Below are 17282 nucleotides of genomic sequence, written 5' to 3'. Positions count from 1 at the left end.
ATTATACACTAATAGAAACATACTTATGAATATTATATTATATTTCTGACAATAGATCTTCCTCAGTTTTACACACTGGAGCTTTAACTCATGTTTAATGTTGCTACCCTTTAAGAAAACTTCCTCCAATATCTGCGGGGAGGATGGACTCACGTGCCGCTCTGAACCCGGACAGAGGAGACCTTCTCCTGGTAGCCGTGTGCGTGAAAGCTGGGGACGTCGTCATCTATGATCTCTATCTTCTTCCCTGCGAAGCTGGGGTTTTCATAAAGGACAATCTTGTGCTCCTGGCTGTCCTGAGAGAGGAGCGAAGCCAGTGGAGGGTTTGTTAGGCGGCAGACGTGGTGACGGATTGATGAGGGAGGGTTTGTGTAGAAAGTGCTCGTTCTTACCACTTTAATCGGGCGGAATGCAACAATGGTGTCACTGCGCCTGCTGTTGGTCCAGGAATCCCAGCGAGGATACTCCCCCTTCTCAAACACATACTGCTCGCCCTTACAGCTGGGCTGCTCATATCCCACCCATCTGAGGAGGAAGAGGAGGAGGAGGAGGACAGAAAGATAGTGTGGTCATCCATCCAGAGGTGGCAAAAGTACACAGTCTTTACTCAAGTACAAAGACAAATAGTTGAGTAAAAGAAGACTGAAACTTCAAGCAGTCAAAGTATAAAAATCTAAAGTACTCTCTTGTTTTCTGGAAACTTCAAACAGGGTCGACTCTCCCTCTTTATGTCTCTTTTGTAGTTTTTGTCATGTTAAATCCGTGATTTGCATCATTATGATTTTGGGAAAGAGAACAATGATGCAAAAAAATAAAGAAAATAAATCAATAATTCCCCTCAAATGCATTAAAACTAAAGTAACAAGCCTGTTTTGAAAGTGTAAGCAGTAGAAAGTTACAGATAATTGTGTAAAAATACTTGAGTAAAGTACAAATACCTGAAAAAACTACTTCAGTATTTGAGTATTTGTACTTTGTTACCCCCTCACTGTCCCACCCGTCTCTGACCCACACTCACGGTCCACACAGCACCAGTATGGAGCCCACTTTCTCCACGCCTGCTTCCTGGAGGTTGTTACAGGGACCAGTCAGCTCATGGCAGCGTCCCTGGAAGTTTTCCTGCTCATAGACGACCAGCTGGGAGGAAAGAGCCAATCAGAGGAGGAATACAGGCGGTAAATACTGCTTCTCTCTGTAAACACACAGATAGCTTCACGCCGAGGAAACAGCGCTGACAACTGACAGAAACAGTCTGTTGTGTTTAGGATTGTGCTGAATTAGGGGACTGGCACCTGTTTTGTACTGTAACTCATTGGTTTCTAACTTGTGCAATAGAACATTTGAGTATTTTCTCTCAGTTTATAGTGTTAATACAACAATTTTAACAAATTCAGTTATTTTTAAGTTCTGTTTTTTACTACATTGCATTTTCTACATACACTACAATAAAAAAGGTTTAGTAGAATAAGTCACTATAAAACTTTATAAAGGCCCAGTGATGCAGAGAAATAAAATAAAAATACAGTAATATACCGTAAAACTGACAGAATCTTACAGTGAAACTCACAGTCTCTATAAGTAGTATCAGATCAATAAAAATGGTTTATATTCTGCACACATGATGGCACAGAGAGGTTTAAAAGGCTCTGGGGCAACTATAAACTTATATAAAGATGCACTAATGCAAACAAACAAAAATACAGTGATATACCGTAAAACCGCCAGAGTCTTAAAAAATACTGTGATTTGCACCAAAGTGGACCAAACTGACAAAGACTAACACTGTTTGTTTGAAAGTACTCAACTATCATTTCTGTGAGTTTTAATCTTTATTTCAGTGAACTAAAATGTTCTTTTCACACCTAGTTTTAGTTTATAATTTAGCTATAATTAATTAAATTAACCTCAACTCCAAGCAGGAAGTAAACTGTGTTTCCGCTCACCTTGAACGCGCTGGCGGCCGGCTGCTGCTGCTTGGATGCAGGGTTCTGGTGGTCTGTGGCCATAGTGAACGGATCGGCAAGGACGAAACTGAAAAGAGAACAAATTCACTGTTTCTGAGAAACATCGTCATGATTTAAAAAGTTTTATATCTTTGATATTAAAACTGCTTTAGGAGTTCACAGCCTTCTGGACACACAGTTACAGCACTGAATCGTGGGATACAGCTTGTACAGCTTAAACCTAAAACAACAAACTCTATAAAACACAGCATGGTGAACCTCTTACCAGTACCTGTCTGTGCCAGTGTGTTTGTGATGGCACGATGGGCTCAATATATACGGGACGCCCAGGGGTGGAAACTCTGCCAACAGTCCGCACAGCGTCCAAGCTGGCCCGCAGGTCGGCCTGCCATAGGCCCAGCAGGCTGAAATGAGGGGTCACCCTGTAGCCTCCCCCCACCCCGGGGTGTCACACTCCCACAAAGTTATTTCATTAGTTGTCAGTTTTGTGCAGCCAGTCATTGTTCGATATCCACACGATTCAGCACAAACAGTGCCAAGAGTCCCGCACCTACAATGAGAGGCAGAGAGGGAGAGAAGGATTGTAAAAGACGGGTTTTACTGTGCTGGAGAGATTTGAATAACAGTCCAAATACTGCTGAATATTTCCACAAGTGTACGTTTGTTTGAGATTTCTTTTTCCAGAAAACTCTAGAAAGGTTTCATTTGAAATATCACAGCTGCTGGTTGGAAGAAAGACTGTGTTCACATCTTTCTCCTGTCAGCTGTTAAAAAGTTCATTAAAGATCAATTTAACTATAAAAAAACAAACAATATTTCTTCCGTTAATCAGTTTGAAATATCCTGCAGGTTTATTGTTGAGTATACAAGTAATTTCCTTCGTATATTGGAACACAACGATAAACTGAGAGCAAGAAAAATATAAATAAGGATGAAAACAAGCAGTGCAAGTCAAGAAAGAGTCTAGAAAATCTACAATAATATATATATAAACATATTATATATACAATTACAGCAACACAACACGTGCACGTCAATAAACCTGCAAGAGGACAGAAGCTGATAACGTCCACTGAAGATACTGTGAATATGGACGTGTGAGACAGTAAATAATATGTGTAAATTAAATGTAACTGGATGAAAGTGTTTCACTGCTGACTGAGAGTTTAGATGTTTCGTGGTGCAGCAGATTTATAATGTAATAAAACTTCCATTAGAAGCAGATGTCCTTTACTTTCTCACTTATAGGTCTGGTCTGGATTTTATAGAAGTTTTCTGGACGTATAAAACCTCTTAAAACCCACCGGGTCGCCTGTTGGAGCGAGTTCACAAACTCACGTTAGATTCAATAACTCCGCCCTTCTTACGGAAACTATGAGCACCAAAAGTATCAAATTAACAAATAAATGATTTGTTATTGATATTCAGTAATTATTCATACTGGTTTAAATAAATAATCTGATTGTATTTCCCATCTTTGAAACCAAAAAGGGAATTAAAGGCCTGTCTCACATAGAGGCAGGTTGAGTTCAGTGATTGGAGCAAACAAAAGCCCAGACTATTGATTATTAGTTTTATGGTATGTGCTTTTCTGAAGTCATTTATTTAATTTTGTGTCTTGTCGAGTTTTATTCAGTTGCTAACAAGCTAACTAGCTCATGGACTGTGGACGCATCCAGGGGCTGACCTAGAGGGGTGGATTGGGGTGGCAGCTGCCCGCCCGAGTTTGGTGTCACATGGTTTTAAATTTACCAAATTACATAATATTAATTTAAAAAAAAACATGTGTTAAAGAACTATTCAGAAATAGAAGTTCAATAAAAAAAGACGTATTTGGAAAAATGCAAGATTTGGAAATAAAACAATTTCTAAAGCTTATTTCTATTCAATGCTTTATTAATGTGCTACAATAATGTTTTTATTTGGGGGCTATATTCCTACACTACCTATATTATATAACATTAAAATAGAACATGTTCGCCTCCTTTTAGGTGTCAGGAGGGAAAATTAGTCATCTTCAACATTAGTTGTGGTTTCAGAATGACGAAGACAGCTGGAGAACAGTTCGATTCACAGCCGGCTCTAATGGATGATTTCTTTCCTGTGTAATTATTATGTTTTCCCAGATGATCAGATGATTTACAGATTTTTAGCTGTTCTAATATCTCTGAGACTGTATATGTTTATTCTTTGCAGTTGCTGTTAGATATTAAATGTTTCTCTTCTATCTCTGTTTACAGGCTGAAGCCACATTTATATTCACTGACCCACTAATATTTTAATCTGTATTTTCTTTTTGTGGTATTTTTACATTTTACTGTATATTTTAATGTTCTTTTGTACAGCACTTTAAGCTGTTTACATGTGAAACAGACATCCACTGTGCCTGTAAACAATATTAATATATATAGTTTGTTTGTTACCCTGTTTTGTTTGTTATTTTGCTGTAAGCCTGTTTTCATTAGTGTATAATCACCTGAAAATAGTAATATTAATACCTGAAGATAAACCAAACACTGGATCTAGATGGAGCCTCACATCCACCGTAGTTCCTACTACACACTTCACAGCCCGTTCTCATTTCCAGGTTCTCAAATACAGACGCGAGTGGTGTTCAGTTTGTTGCAATCTGCTAGATGCCACTAAATCCTGCACACTGGTTCTTTAAGATTGTAGAAAAGTTGATGCTAAAACTGAATTTCTGGAGTTTAAAGTTGAATAATTCAGCATTCACAACAACAAAAAAAAACAGCTAATCACATTAATCATTAGCTAGCCAGTTACATCCTGATATGGTAACACGGAGCTAAGATGATGTGACTTTATATATTTGTCTCTTTTATCTTTTTTTCATCCTAAAGATGTGGTTGTCTTTTCAACATAGATTAGCCTAGCATGTAGCATATCTATGTACAGGAACGGAGGAAGTTGATTGAGGTCCCAAAAGGGGCGGGAAATTTTAAATATAGACCTTTGGAAAAGTTCTTTGTTTTTTAATTTATTTATTTATATAAGCACACAAGGGAACGTGACGCTGATCTGACCCTGCTGTTCAGCGTTGTGTGGTTTTTGTCCAGGATATAAGCTGTTCATACATTCGACTGTATCCAGTCGTATAGCTCACTTTATCTCATCCACTGTAGTATCTGGGCTTAACTCTATGAGAACTGGTATGAAGTGATTTTCAGTCATCGGAGCGTCTGGTTTAAGTATATCAGAGAAACAAAGGCTGAGCTAACGTTAGCAGTCAGCTCGGCTCGCAGGCCCCTCCGGGACGTCTCCTTGTCTGTCCTATATCCTCTGCGTTGGGAAAGCATGATGTTTAGAAGGTGGAATCTGCTACCCCAGTTGGGTTAGTGGTTTAAATGTCAGGTTGTTTTCTTTGAGAATGGAGGAGCCCTCTGTGGATAATGGGTTCCGGTAGAAACCTCTTTGTATACCTATGAAATCATCTATAAGGAATCCTGACCGGGAGAAGCTGACTGCAATGACGCCAATGGTGGTGAAGACAACAACTCCCATGATCCCTCACTGCTTCACCACCTCATCAAACAACAGAAACTGTACGTTTAAACCAGTGGTTCCCAACATGGGGGCCAAGAGGTCTTCTTGATCTTAATTTATACAAAGTAGGTCGAAATCTCAGCATGTTTGTTCATTTGTAGAAAGAAAACAAAATGAAAATGTTATGTTTAAAGTTTAGAATATACTGTAAAACCAGTAATAGTTGAAAGTGCTACTACACTGACATTTTTAAGTAGAACTATATAAATGTTGTTAAAAAACATTCCTGATCAAGCAGGTTTAGTGATTTTAAATAACATTGACTTCATTTGGAAATTTTTATTTGTACTTTTAAAAGAACGAGTAAAAATAATTTAATGAAGAATATTTCTGAACTCACAAAATTAAGTTTGTGTAACTTAAAAGTTTTGATATAATCTGTTTCTACAATTTTTATGAGTTAAAATAAGTCATTACATTACTTCTTGTATTTCTTAATATCTAAACTCGATGACCTGAACACAAACTGTATTAGAATAACGACCAAGTGGGGCGAAAAAAACACTGAATTGATCCAAATTATTAATAATAAAGAGGATTGTATAAACAGTTCCTAAAATATCATAAAAACTCATCTCTGATTAATATTTACAGGAAATAATCTGTTCAAAATGCATTCAAATCTCTCATTTTACTCAACTTTCCTGCAGTTATTGTGTTCATTGTACAGTTTATATCACTCGTTCTGTATTTGTTGAATATAATCAGTTTACTCAGAGTTCTGCTCATAAATAAGAGTTTCATATATTTAATATTAGTTCCTAATGTTCACTGCTGTTCGTGAGGGTCATTAAATGCACAATGATGACTATGGAGGGGAATGCGGTGCACTCTGGTTTAATAGCAAGCATACACACAGTATGACATCACTTCCATTGCTGTTGAGCAGATGTGTATCCAGATGTTCGGCTGGATGAGCTGTCTGATTGCAGCTCCACTCACAAGTATAAACATCACCAACAAACAGGGTCAAAACAGCTTTTATTCGCCACTGAAACATACATGGCCCTCCTCTCTGGGCACAAGCAGCCGTGGTTAGATAGAGGCAGGGTGGTGGTGGTGGTTTTGGGGGGGGGGTCCTGCTCAGCTGGCTCCAGCTGATGCAGGCGGTGCGGGTGGCACCGGAGCGGGGTCGGGTTCGGGTCCAGGTCCGGGTCCGGGTACGGGAGCCGGAGCTGGGTCGGGAACGTTGAAACAGCCCCTCTTGTGCCACTGCATGTCCCGCACACGTCGGACAGACTGGACCTGGGGGGCGGGGGCCTCCCAGTCGTTCCAGTGCTTGAAATCTCCCCGCTCGAAGATGAACTGGCGCCCCCTGTAGCCGGGGAACATGTAGGCGACCCATCTGCAGGGAGGGGAGGACAGTTAGACGACATATAAGACAGCAGAAAAGGAGGCGAGGAGAGGACGAAGGGGCCGATCTTACGTTCCGTTGAGAGCTTTGACGCTCGCTACACGATCCTGAAAACCGTGGCCCCACAAACTGGGAACGTCGTCGTCCACGATCTCCATCTTTCTACCAGTGAATCCGGGGTTGTCAAACAGCTGCAGCTTGTGATCAGCGCCGTCCTGCAGAGGAGAAACATAACAGCAAAGCTTAATAAACGATTCCTCCTAACAATGTGGAGTCACTCAATCCCTTTAATTAAACCCAACTAATTACTAATAACTTAATCTGTAAAGTATTTTAAGTTCAAATGATTTAATTCCAGTTTGTTCCACTGACTTATTTTCTTTATAACTTTATGACTTTTTGTCATTATAAAAACGCTATAATGCTTTGTTTATATTTTAGTTTATGAATCATAATGAATCCAAATAATTCTTAATGATCCTCCAAAGTGCAGAGTCACATAAAGTAAGCTAATAGTTAACAATTTAATTACAGCAGCAACAATCAGATTCCAGTTTGATTCACAGGGGGGGGGGAAAATTAATTTGGCTACCCTTAATCAATTAATTGTAAGTTGTAAATTGAGTAAATCCAACTTAAGTGGAAACATTTGTATAAAGATGTTTTTCTTTATTCAGATAAATAAGTTAAATAAGTTGCTGCATATATTAACTGAATTGAATTTGTACAATTAACTTATTTTATCCACCTTAGAAACAAATACTTGAGTTATCAGTTAATAAACTGAAAAGGTTTTTATCTGTTTGAGTTGAACTAACTCGTTCAGGTCTTATAGTGCGTGCAGGGAGGTTTGGGGTCACCCACCACTTTGAGGGGTCTTAGAGAGAAGAGGGAGTAGCTGTTCTGACTGTTGGTCCAGGTGTCCCAGCGCGGGTACTCGCCCTTCTCCAGGATGAACTGCTCCCCTGTGAATCCGTGTCGGTCGTAACCCACCCAGCTGACGGGAAACAGGAACACAGAGTCTGAATGAACTTACAGACATTTATGAAGAAGGTTTTAAAGGTCAGGATTCAGCTCTGTACAGGTAACTAAGTTATCCATTACAGTTACGAAAAAAATGGAAAATTACTGTTTTCAAACATGTTTTTGCATTAGAATCTGGTTTTAATAAAATCTATCTAACTGTGTCTTAATAAGATTTTACAGCTAATATTGAGCTCGATTTAACCAGTAACTTTCAGTATTTTCAGAGTAAGAGCACTCGCACAACTTCTCAGTTTCAGAGAAAGTCGTCCAGACCCAGTGTTGGAAATGAAACAGGGTTTTAGTTTTACATTGTTTTAATAAAAAATGATAATGAGAAGCTTCTGGTGCTTTAATTTAAAACAAAGTCACTTATTTTTATTATTCTGTTTGAAGAAATTGTGTCTCATTGTAACATTTTAGATTAAAGGGACAAATACTTACATTCAGCTCAATAAAGTGACCAAAATACTGATTTTAAGAATCTTAAATAAATGAGTTTTCATTGCTTGTAATAAGCACAACTTGCTTATTTTACCATTACAGTCTTTCAGTGGCTGATTTTTTATGATATTTTTGAGAATTCTAGCCAAGTAAAATAGTTTTACCCAACTGGCAGATTTAATTATATTTAAGAATATTTAGTTTGTTTCAAAATGTTCATTTTTAAATAAAATGCTTAATGTCTGAACAGTCTCAATCAATTCTATAATTAACAATCTCAGCACATCTTTGCAACAGACCAACTAATATCATTGTAACAGCTGGGTTTACCCTACTCTTTCATACCAAAATAGCTGCTGTGAAAAAGCTTTAACGTCTCCTTTACTCCATCTTTACCTCTTTTATCCCACTTCTTCTTGTTCAGTGAGCAAAGTGATGAAATAAACATAAACTCTCTGTCAAAGCTGAATAATTTAGGTCATTTAAGTCTGGGTGCCGCTCCTATTCTTGGGGATGGAGAGAGCTCTATGCTTTATTTCTCCACCGTTATGACTGATCGAGCTACAGAAAGTTGTGGCAGGTTTATTTATTGATGACTGCTGTTGAACCGGTTCAAGAACCAGAGCTAATCTGGTGGAAAAGGGGTCATCCTGGTCCACACTTCTCTTCCACAATCCCAGTGATTATGAACCATTCATCTGACCTCCGCCCTGTATCTAACCACCACATTTTAGCTCCTAACTAATCATGGATGTATGTGCGTACTACGTTAATGAAAGTGACTTCATAGCAGGCTGATATTGAAACGTATGTATTTTTATAGTATTATATGTTCAATTAATAAATTTAAAATATATATAAATGTATTTGTTTTAGGGATTCTGTACCTGTAACGTTTGATTGTCTGACATCGTGTTGGAAATAAAGTTATTGTTTGTCTTCTATATATCCATAAATCCAATCAAACAACCTCTGAGAGAGTGAAACTTACGGTCCGGACTCGACTATCAGTGATCCGACCTTCTCCAGTCCTTTCTCCGTCACATCTTTACACTCTCCAGAGAAATCTGCCTTGCAGCCCTGGAAGTTCTCGAACTCAAACAGCACCACCTGGATAACAGACGCAGGAAACAGGGCAGCAATACAATGACTTTACACTGACTTTACACTGACTTTACTCTGACTTTACACTGACTTTACACTGATTTTACAGTGACTTTACAGTGGTTGGCACTGAATATATCCTTGTTAAAGGAGATTTTACAGTGATTTACTGTATAAATGAGGTACGATGTAGTGTATGAAAGCAGTGTAATCCTTGTTTTTATGTCTTTTTCTTCTTCCTTTTATAGTTTTTAGTAGTTTCTGATATTTTAAAAAGTATTTACATCTGTCTGTAAATTTGTGGCAAGCATATTTCTTCAATTTCAATGTTTGTTAGGCACTTTTACAAACCCTCAGGGGGTGTTTTCATCCCATCTGTGCATTATCTAATGTTTTTATTTCACTTTATGCACAAATAAAGAAACTTTCTACAGGTTTCAGACCAGTAGCAGGGCTTTGTGGTTGTACTGGACCACTCCAGGTGTGTGTGAAGCTTGTTCCAGTACCTTATATGTGGCTCCAGCTCCACCCTGGCTCTTCCCAGCAGCCAGCTGCTCTGGGGCGCTCTGCTGCTCCGACATCCTCCTGATCCACTGCTCACACACACAGGAGGGAAAAAACTCAGTGTCACAGAAGATTTGGTTTTCATTTCTGTTATTATATCAGCTAAACATGATACAGAAGATCCTTTATCCGTGAGGTCAAACTCCTCCAAACCTGGGTCCTCACTCCGTAGAGATATTGATCCCTGTGAGTCCAGAGAGAGCGTTTTACCTGCGTATGCCTGCTAGGAAGTGGTAGTGTCCCTCTCTCTTGGTGCCACTTGGTGTTCGGTGGGGTTGAGCCATTAGAGGGCAGGGACAGGGGGGGTATTTATGGTTTATTTCTGGCCACAACAGCAGAAAAAGGGGGGAGCTGTTGATACAGCAAGTCTGTCGCTCACATTGTGTTCGTAACGCTGCCTCTCAATAGGCAGCTGTGTTGGCACACACTGCCCTGCCCGTCCGCCCGGCTGCCAGCGAGCACTGTGTGCGGGCACAGGGAGAGGGAGCCAAGAGGATTCAGCAAACAGCCTCGCTCAGCACAAACACACAAACACAGTCTCACCAAACTTCCTCACACCTTCCTCCTGAATCTGGGTTCAGCAAGATCACAGCAGGGCTGCAGCTGACGGCCGCTTTCAGTCAATTAGTTGTTCCCGAAAATGTCAGAAAATGTCCGAAAATGGTGAAAAGAGTTTCCTGAAACCAAAGCCGACGTCCTCAAATGACTTATTTTGTCCACAAGCCAAATAGATTCAGTTTATTGTTACAGAGAGCGGTTCCCAACCTGCTGGGGGTCGGGGCCACAATGAGGGGTCACCGAAGCTTCACAGAGAGTCAAGAGGCCTTCTTGATTTTACGGTGTAACATAAAAATGTACACAGTAAGCCCATATCTCTGTGCTTGGTTCTATTCTGTGAAGGAAACTAAATTAAATTATATTTTTTTTGAAGTTGAGATTATTATTTAGGATCTAAACTTTGAAGACAAGAAGAGAGGATTATTGGTGCCAACCTGGCCTCCATTCAGGACCTGTACTGGTCCAGATCCATCTGACCCTGAACACAACCTGATCCAGCTCCTCCCCTCTGGTTGGCGCCACAGAGCACAGGAACAGTTTCTACCCACAATCCTTCACTCTGAACAACAGTTAACTGCCCTGCACAATAACCCTCGGACTGTAACATCCACTGAACCTGGAGACTATTTCACATTTATTTATCTATTGTTGGAATTCAGTTAAACCTAAATAGTATTTAAAGACACCTGCATGTATGTTTACTGTCTATAAATGTTTGTTTATATGTGTATAACTGTATATTTTAGTCTGTCTATTTTGTTGAACTTGTTCTGTTTATTGATGTTGTCAGTCTGAGTTTGGACATTGAGAACAACGTAAAACTGGAGTCAGATTCCTTCTATGTTCACATATTCCTGTCCCGAATCTGAATCTCTGGAACTTCCTGCAGTGACTGAGTTCACTGTTTGGGTACTTTTAATGTTATTGATCAATTTAATATGAAATGTTCATAAAATATAGGCACTATTTTTACTCTCCCTTATGGAAAAACTGTTGTTTTGTTTTTGTTTTATTATATTACAGTAATTATTATATATTGTATATTACTTATATAAAATACATTTTATATAAACACATTATATGTATACATTAATGTGTAATTATAAGAAATGTTATAAATTAAATATATATTATCTAAATATAAAGAATAAATTATTATAATACATTTTATATACATCATTTTATTGAATTTCCTTTTTATTTTATTATATTATAAATTAAATATATTATCAATATTATAAATAAAAAACAAAAAAATTACATATATATATATATAAAAGGTATTTTTTTGGTTTGTTTTATTATATTAAACTTGACAGTTAAATGTTATTGTCCTGATAAAAATGGATAACTGATCAAATGTTTTATTATATTAAACTTGACAGTTAAATGTTATTGTCCTGATAAAAATGGATAACTGATCAAATGTTTCCATCTGCAGCAGATTTCATCTCACACAATCTAATTAAACTCAGCTATAATTTTATTTTTGATTCAAATAGTTTTAATCGACCACAGAAATATGTTTTTTTAATGTACAATTTAGAGAAACGGTGGATAAAGCAGCTCATGTCAAGTAGATTTTATTAAGAATGTATTCACTTTAGGACACTGGCCAGTACAACACAGTGCAATATACATCTTTACTCTCAAATAAAAAAAAAAAAAGGACAAAGAAGCACATAAAAAATAAACCCTCAAATTTCATGACAAACGTCACGCACACAGAAACCAGGGACAATCGCTCCGACCAACATTCACTTCCATTGCACGATCACTCCGACGCCGCGGTGGAGGCCGACAGGAGGGGGCGGAGGTCAGTGCTGTAGTGCATCAAAGTGCTTTATATAAGCGCAGAGTGAACGCAGCGGATGGCAGACACCAGCAGGAGGATTACAGCTCGGTTGGGAAGCAGCAAGGTGGAGGAACCTCACGAACCTCACGAACCTCCCGAACCTCCCGACACTCTGAGCGATGGCGGCGGCAGAGATTGTGCACATCGGTGGGGACAGACATGGAGGGAAATTGCACATTCGCTGGGAGGAGTGTGAGTATGGCTTATAATGGATGCTTCCAGCTACAATCATTGAGTGTGTTAATGGAGGGAGCAGTTCATCAGTAACTAGTGTTTAAAGTTTTTGTGCTGATAAGGAGTTTGATTGACAGATGCAAAAAGTCACTTGGCCGTAAAGTCCCCCGTCCCTCTCCCGCAAAGACAAACACATTTAGACAAAAAAAAAGACAAGACAGTGTTCTGCAGAAGGGCTGAACCCGAAGAGCCGATCAGTCCAGTCAAATTCTGTCAGTCGAATCCATTGACAGTAGTGTCTTTAACTTCTATGTAAAGGCCAGCAGGGGGCAGCGCCACTGGGTGCAATATAAACAGATACCATTCAGTTTTATGGAGAAATGAGTCGACTTCTCACTTGAATTAAATAAGCATCCAGTCAAACAGTTTCCTGATGAGCTTTCGTCTCAGTCTCTGTTTCAGTCTTCCTTCCATACAGCATGAATGTTCAATTTAGTAACTGATGGGTCCCATTTAAAGAGTCAAACACGACCATAAAGCAGGGTAAGGCTTTAGGGGTGGGGCTACCTGTGATAGACAGCTCATTCTCAGTGGAGTCCGTCCAGCCATCAAAACGCACCCCAAATACTCAGATCAAACTGTCAACTACAGTGCGATCAGATACTGGATCGCAGATTCTGTTGTTGGAACCTTTGTCTCTCCTCCAGACCTGTTTTATACTGTTTACTTCTGGATACGCAGATCCTGTGTGCATGGAGAGCCCATTCAGATATCTTGAGGTCAAAGGTCAGATGGATTCCTTTGAAAATGGCAGTCAGTCAAACTTTGGAGCGTTATTTCGCCTTCTTCTCGACACGCTTGCATAACAGGTTTGGTAGCAATGGATGCGTGAGGTCATCTAGTCTCATATGATACCAGTATGTTCACTGTCGCTTTACAGGGGCCTCAGGAAGACAGTGCAGGAAGGTTTTGTGTAGTTTAAGTTACTTTAAAATGTGGTGTAGGCTGAAACATGAGACTCATGTAGCCGCGTTTCCACCAGAGGAACCGCTGATATCGGACTGTAGTGTGTCGCTCAACTGAAGACAGATTGGACTGACACAATGGGGTCGGGTGCAGCCCTCGTGTGCAGACACTGTGACACTGTTAGGGTGGCGGAGTGTATCAAAGGAAAAGGCTCTATTGTAGTGATGCACCTTTTCAAAAACTAGCTCTCTGTTAAATCAACGACAATACAAATATAACTTCTGATTACTAAACATGATTCAGGCTCACAGACAATCGAGTCAGCAGTGATTTGTTCTCTACATTCGAGTTCATTAGTGTCTGAAATGTCGTCCTACGCCGTCGCGCCGCTGGTCGATAACACGCCGTCGATCGTCCGCGATGAAGAGTGGTCCCACAAGTTTCCTGGAATGCGGCCCGACAGGAAGTAATTCCCCCTTTTCCTCCGCTTCCTCTCCTGGTCCCCGTTAAAGTCCAGAGGAGCTTCCTCCAGCGTGAAATGAATAAAGCAGAGCAAGGCCTGATGGGATGGGTTTTTTTTCCCCCTCCTCGCTTGTTTTAAGATAGAGACTCTCTCCGTAAAAAAAAGGCACCATGCACATTTATCAACCCAGATGGGAAGAGAACAAAAAAAAAGACGAATAGAAAAGAAAACATCAGCAGCTGTAGATCCTCCTCTCCTCCGCTCTGGGTCAACGTTAAGGCTTCTGTTTCATAGAGACTCATCTGTTAAGGCAACCTGCGGGAGGACGACAGGGTCAGAGACCGGAATAAATACGAGACACACAGAGACAAGATGGAAGAACAAACTCACCTCATTATTTACTTTAGCTCTCTTGTTCATACTGACTCAAGCGCTTCTTGTTCTTCAGCTCTTTCAGCCACTGGGGGGAGTCTTCCTCACTGCAACAGACAGACTGAGTTCACACAAGGGTTGCTCTTTGTAATGTGAGGATGTTTCAAGCATTGTTCTGTTTGTGTTTAATATTTATTTTGGGCTTTTATTGCCTTTAGTGTAAGAGAGAACACGCTGTCAAACCAAACTCCATTATAAGAACAACTGTTTTAAGGTAGGATCATATTCTTTCACAGTACAAACTTTATTCACACGGTCACTGAGACTCTTCACTGATTCTCTTCAACCTACAGACACTTTTTTATTGTTCAGTACATCCGAGCACTCCCCCGACCCTCGGTGAACCTCTCTTACCCGTTCTCTTTCCCACCAGGAGGGGGCAGTACGCGAGCTGCCCTGGGGAGGAACGGGGACTTGGGAGAGCGAGAGAGCTGCGACGGAGAGGGAGCAGGTCCGTCCACTTGATTGTCAGAGTCGGCCCTCTTCTTCAGCTGAGCCTGACAACAGCGAGGAGACAGAATAAACACACAGAACATAAAAACCACCGCCTGCTACAGGAACCGTTTCCCTCCATCATCAGAGACCCTCAACACAGACCGCCGTACCACAGCTTTATTTATATTATAGTATTTATTATTATTACTGTAATGTAGCTTCTTTAGTACTTTTTACTGATTTTTATTTAACTTCTTTTTTTTCTTATTTATTGTTGTTGCTGCAACATTTAGGATGAGAAGAATAATACAGTTAATAATAATAAAGATAATAATAATGCATTAAAGCTAGGGTCGGTAATATTTCAGAAGCATTTTTAGTTATATTTGTTGAAATGCAGAGAAAACATTATCATGGGCTCTCCTGGTGCTGATCTTTGCAGTCTGACAGATAATATTAAACAAAAAATGTTGTTAAATATGTTTCTTTCAACTCAAGATAAGCTCCAAAATCTTATTTTATTTATGATTATTTTACTTCCATTTTTCTAATTCTTATATCTCAGTCTTTATTCTCAGTGTATCTGCCTTACATGGTTTTAAGAATAATAACATTGTTGTGAAAGGTGCTATATAAATACAGTTATTATAATTATTGTGACGTTACCCTCCCTGACTTTAAACTCTACAATAAACGACAACAAGCAGTAAGTGACACACAGAGCGGCTTTAATCACCTTTAAAGCCGAAGGGTCCATCCCCGGGAACAGGGCGACCCTCTGCGGCTGAGAGGAGACAGCGGGGCCGGCGTCGGCTCCTCTGGTCGGCTCCTCGGAGTCGGACTCATCGTCTTTACTCTCCACCTTCGCGTCTGTCACAGGAGAAGCACACAGCGGCGTTAGAGCTGCAGGAGGAACGTAACGTTACTGAAGGAGGAGCTCGTTTCGGTGCTCACCTGTGGAGTCTCGGTAAAGCCAGTCCTCGTTGGTTCCTCCCTCTCCCTCTCCCAGCGCGGCGCTCTGGCGGGCCGCTCTGGAGGGCCGTGTCCGCGGGGCTCGCTTCTTCCCCAGCTGGGCTCTGGAGCGAAGAGCGCTGGTGTCCAACAGGACGGCGGGGGCCTGGACGCAAACACACGAGAACAACATCAGTAAGAGGGTAAAGACAGCAGAACACAGTCAGACATATTGAGCTGCGTTCACTCACATCGGGGAAGGAGAGCGGCTGGCTGTCGGACGACGGCGGGAGGCCGTCCAGGGTGTCGGTATCGAACTGCGAGGCGTGATCGCCTGGCATGTGAGGGGGCGTGGGCTTCCGTGGTGAAGGGCTCAGATTGCTGTCGGAGCTGGGAGTGGCGGGAGTGAGGCTGGAACAGGTTAAAGAGTTTAAATCAGTTTAAATCAGTGTGAGTGTGAGGCCTCCGCCAGCTTCATGTTGTGATATTAGTTTCTGACCACAGGAGGTCAGTGACGGACTGTGTTAGAAAGCTCCCACTCTTTTTAAGAAATCTGATTCCAGGAGTTTGCTGCAGTTTTCCTCTAATTCCAATCAAGTAGAATTTACTTTATTTAAGTTCAGTCAACATCACGGTGCATGTATTCATCAACCACAGCAACAGATCTGATCCTTTATAGGCTGACTGCATGGAGATAAAACCGTCAGCAGCATTTCCACTGACAGGAAAAGATAGTTGCCGCTTCACATCCAGGATATTTGGTCATTTTCCATGACTGGAAAACTAGCCTCTAACTTTCCAGGTTTTCCAGGATGTGTGGGAACCCTGCAGTCACCAGTGCTGAGTACTGGCACTTCTGGACCAATTAAATTATTTTATGTTCCCGTTTGTTACAGGATGTTCTTAGAAAACGCAATAAAACTTCAAAATATCATAAAGGTGTAAACGTGTGTCTACCTGTCGTCAGTGCGCAGTCCCGTCTCCCAGGTCCCATACTGACTGTCAGTCTCACGGACCGGAGTCTCCGCATCTCTCCCGTCCTCTTCACCACCGTTACTCTGCTTCTGCTGCACCTGGAGGGAGACAACAATAACCAATCAGTACATGAGAGGACGACCACGCCGTCTTGTGGGTGAAACACGCTGTAAAACATCCCAGTGTCTGATTTTCTTTACTTCCCCAAAGAGCGAAGGGAAGGAAAAGAAAGATCTGTGGCTTTAGGCCGCCTGCAGAGAGAATAAGACGTATACCGCCAGTCAAACTGGGGCTTGACACAACGCCAAAGTACCCTGATGTGCTGCTCTCACACCAATAAGACACTAAAATCAAATAAGAATCACTGCTTCTCCCACGCTGTTGGACAGACAAAGGACGTCCCGGAGGGGCTGCGAGCCGAGCTGCTGCTAACGTTAGCTCAGCTTGTTTCTCTGA

General features: G+C 40.8%; 3 protein-coding genes across 3 annotated transcripts in view; all 3 read right to left on the bottom strand.

Annotated features, from left to right (window-relative positions):
- Positions 1-153: 153 nt before the first annotated feature.
- crybb2 (crystallin, beta B2) lies at positions 154-2006 on the bottom strand (the record flags this gene model as incomplete). Its single annotated transcript, XM_035658189.1, is given in 4 exon segments — positions 154-296; positions 393-525; positions 1019-1137; positions 1944-2006. Coding segments are annotated over 4 exon segments (458 nt in total), but the record flags the coding sequence as incomplete, so codon positions are not given.
- Positions 2007-6437: 4431 nt separating this feature from the next.
- Positions 6438-10452, bottom strand: LOC118325691 (beta-crystallin B3-like). Its single transcript, XM_035658464.1, has 6 exons — positions 10228-10452; positions 9960-10046; positions 9341-9459; positions 7747-7879; positions 6955-7097; positions 6438-6873 (listed from the first exon to the last, which is right to left on the bottom strand). The coding sequence occupies exons 2-6, from the start codon at positions 10032-10034 to the stop codon at positions 6612-6614; spliced, it is 732 nt and encodes a 243-aa protein (XP_035514357.1). The 5' UTR covers positions 10035-10046; positions 10228-10452; the 3' UTR covers positions 6438-6611.
- A 2867-nt stretch (positions 10453-13319) lies between these two features.
- Positions 13320-17282, bottom strand: part of si:ch73-138n13.1 (protein piccolo) — a 20879-nt gene continuing 16916 nt past the window's right edge. The window contains exons 6-12 of the mRNA XM_035658465.1: positions 16809-16924; positions 16103-16262; positions 15855-16017; positions 15637-15770; positions 14820-14962; positions 14424-14512; positions 13320-14348 (exon numbers count right to left, since the gene is read on the bottom strand). Of these exons, the coding sequence (XP_035514358.1) occupies positions 14437-14512; positions 14820-14962; positions 15637-15770; positions 15855-16017; positions 16103-16262; positions 16809-16924 (792 nt within the window). The 3' untranslated portion in view covers positions 13320-14348; positions 14424-14436. The remainder of the gene's footprint in view (positions 14349-14423; positions 14513-14819; positions 14963-15636; positions 15771-15854; positions 16018-16102; positions 16263-16808; positions 16925-17282) is intronic.

This window comes from Morone saxatilis, unplaced genomic scaffold (assembly GCF_004916995.1).
Source record: "Morone saxatilis isolate NCDOM2014 unplaced genomic scaffold, NCSU_SB_2.0 Contig16, whole genome shotgun sequence".
Taxonomy (NCBI): domain Eukaryota; kingdom Metazoa; phylum Chordata; class Actinopteri; family Moronidae; genus Morone; species Morone saxatilis.
The sequence above is the reverse complement of the archived record's forward strand: the minus strand, read 5'-3'. Positions and strand labels throughout refer to the sequence as shown.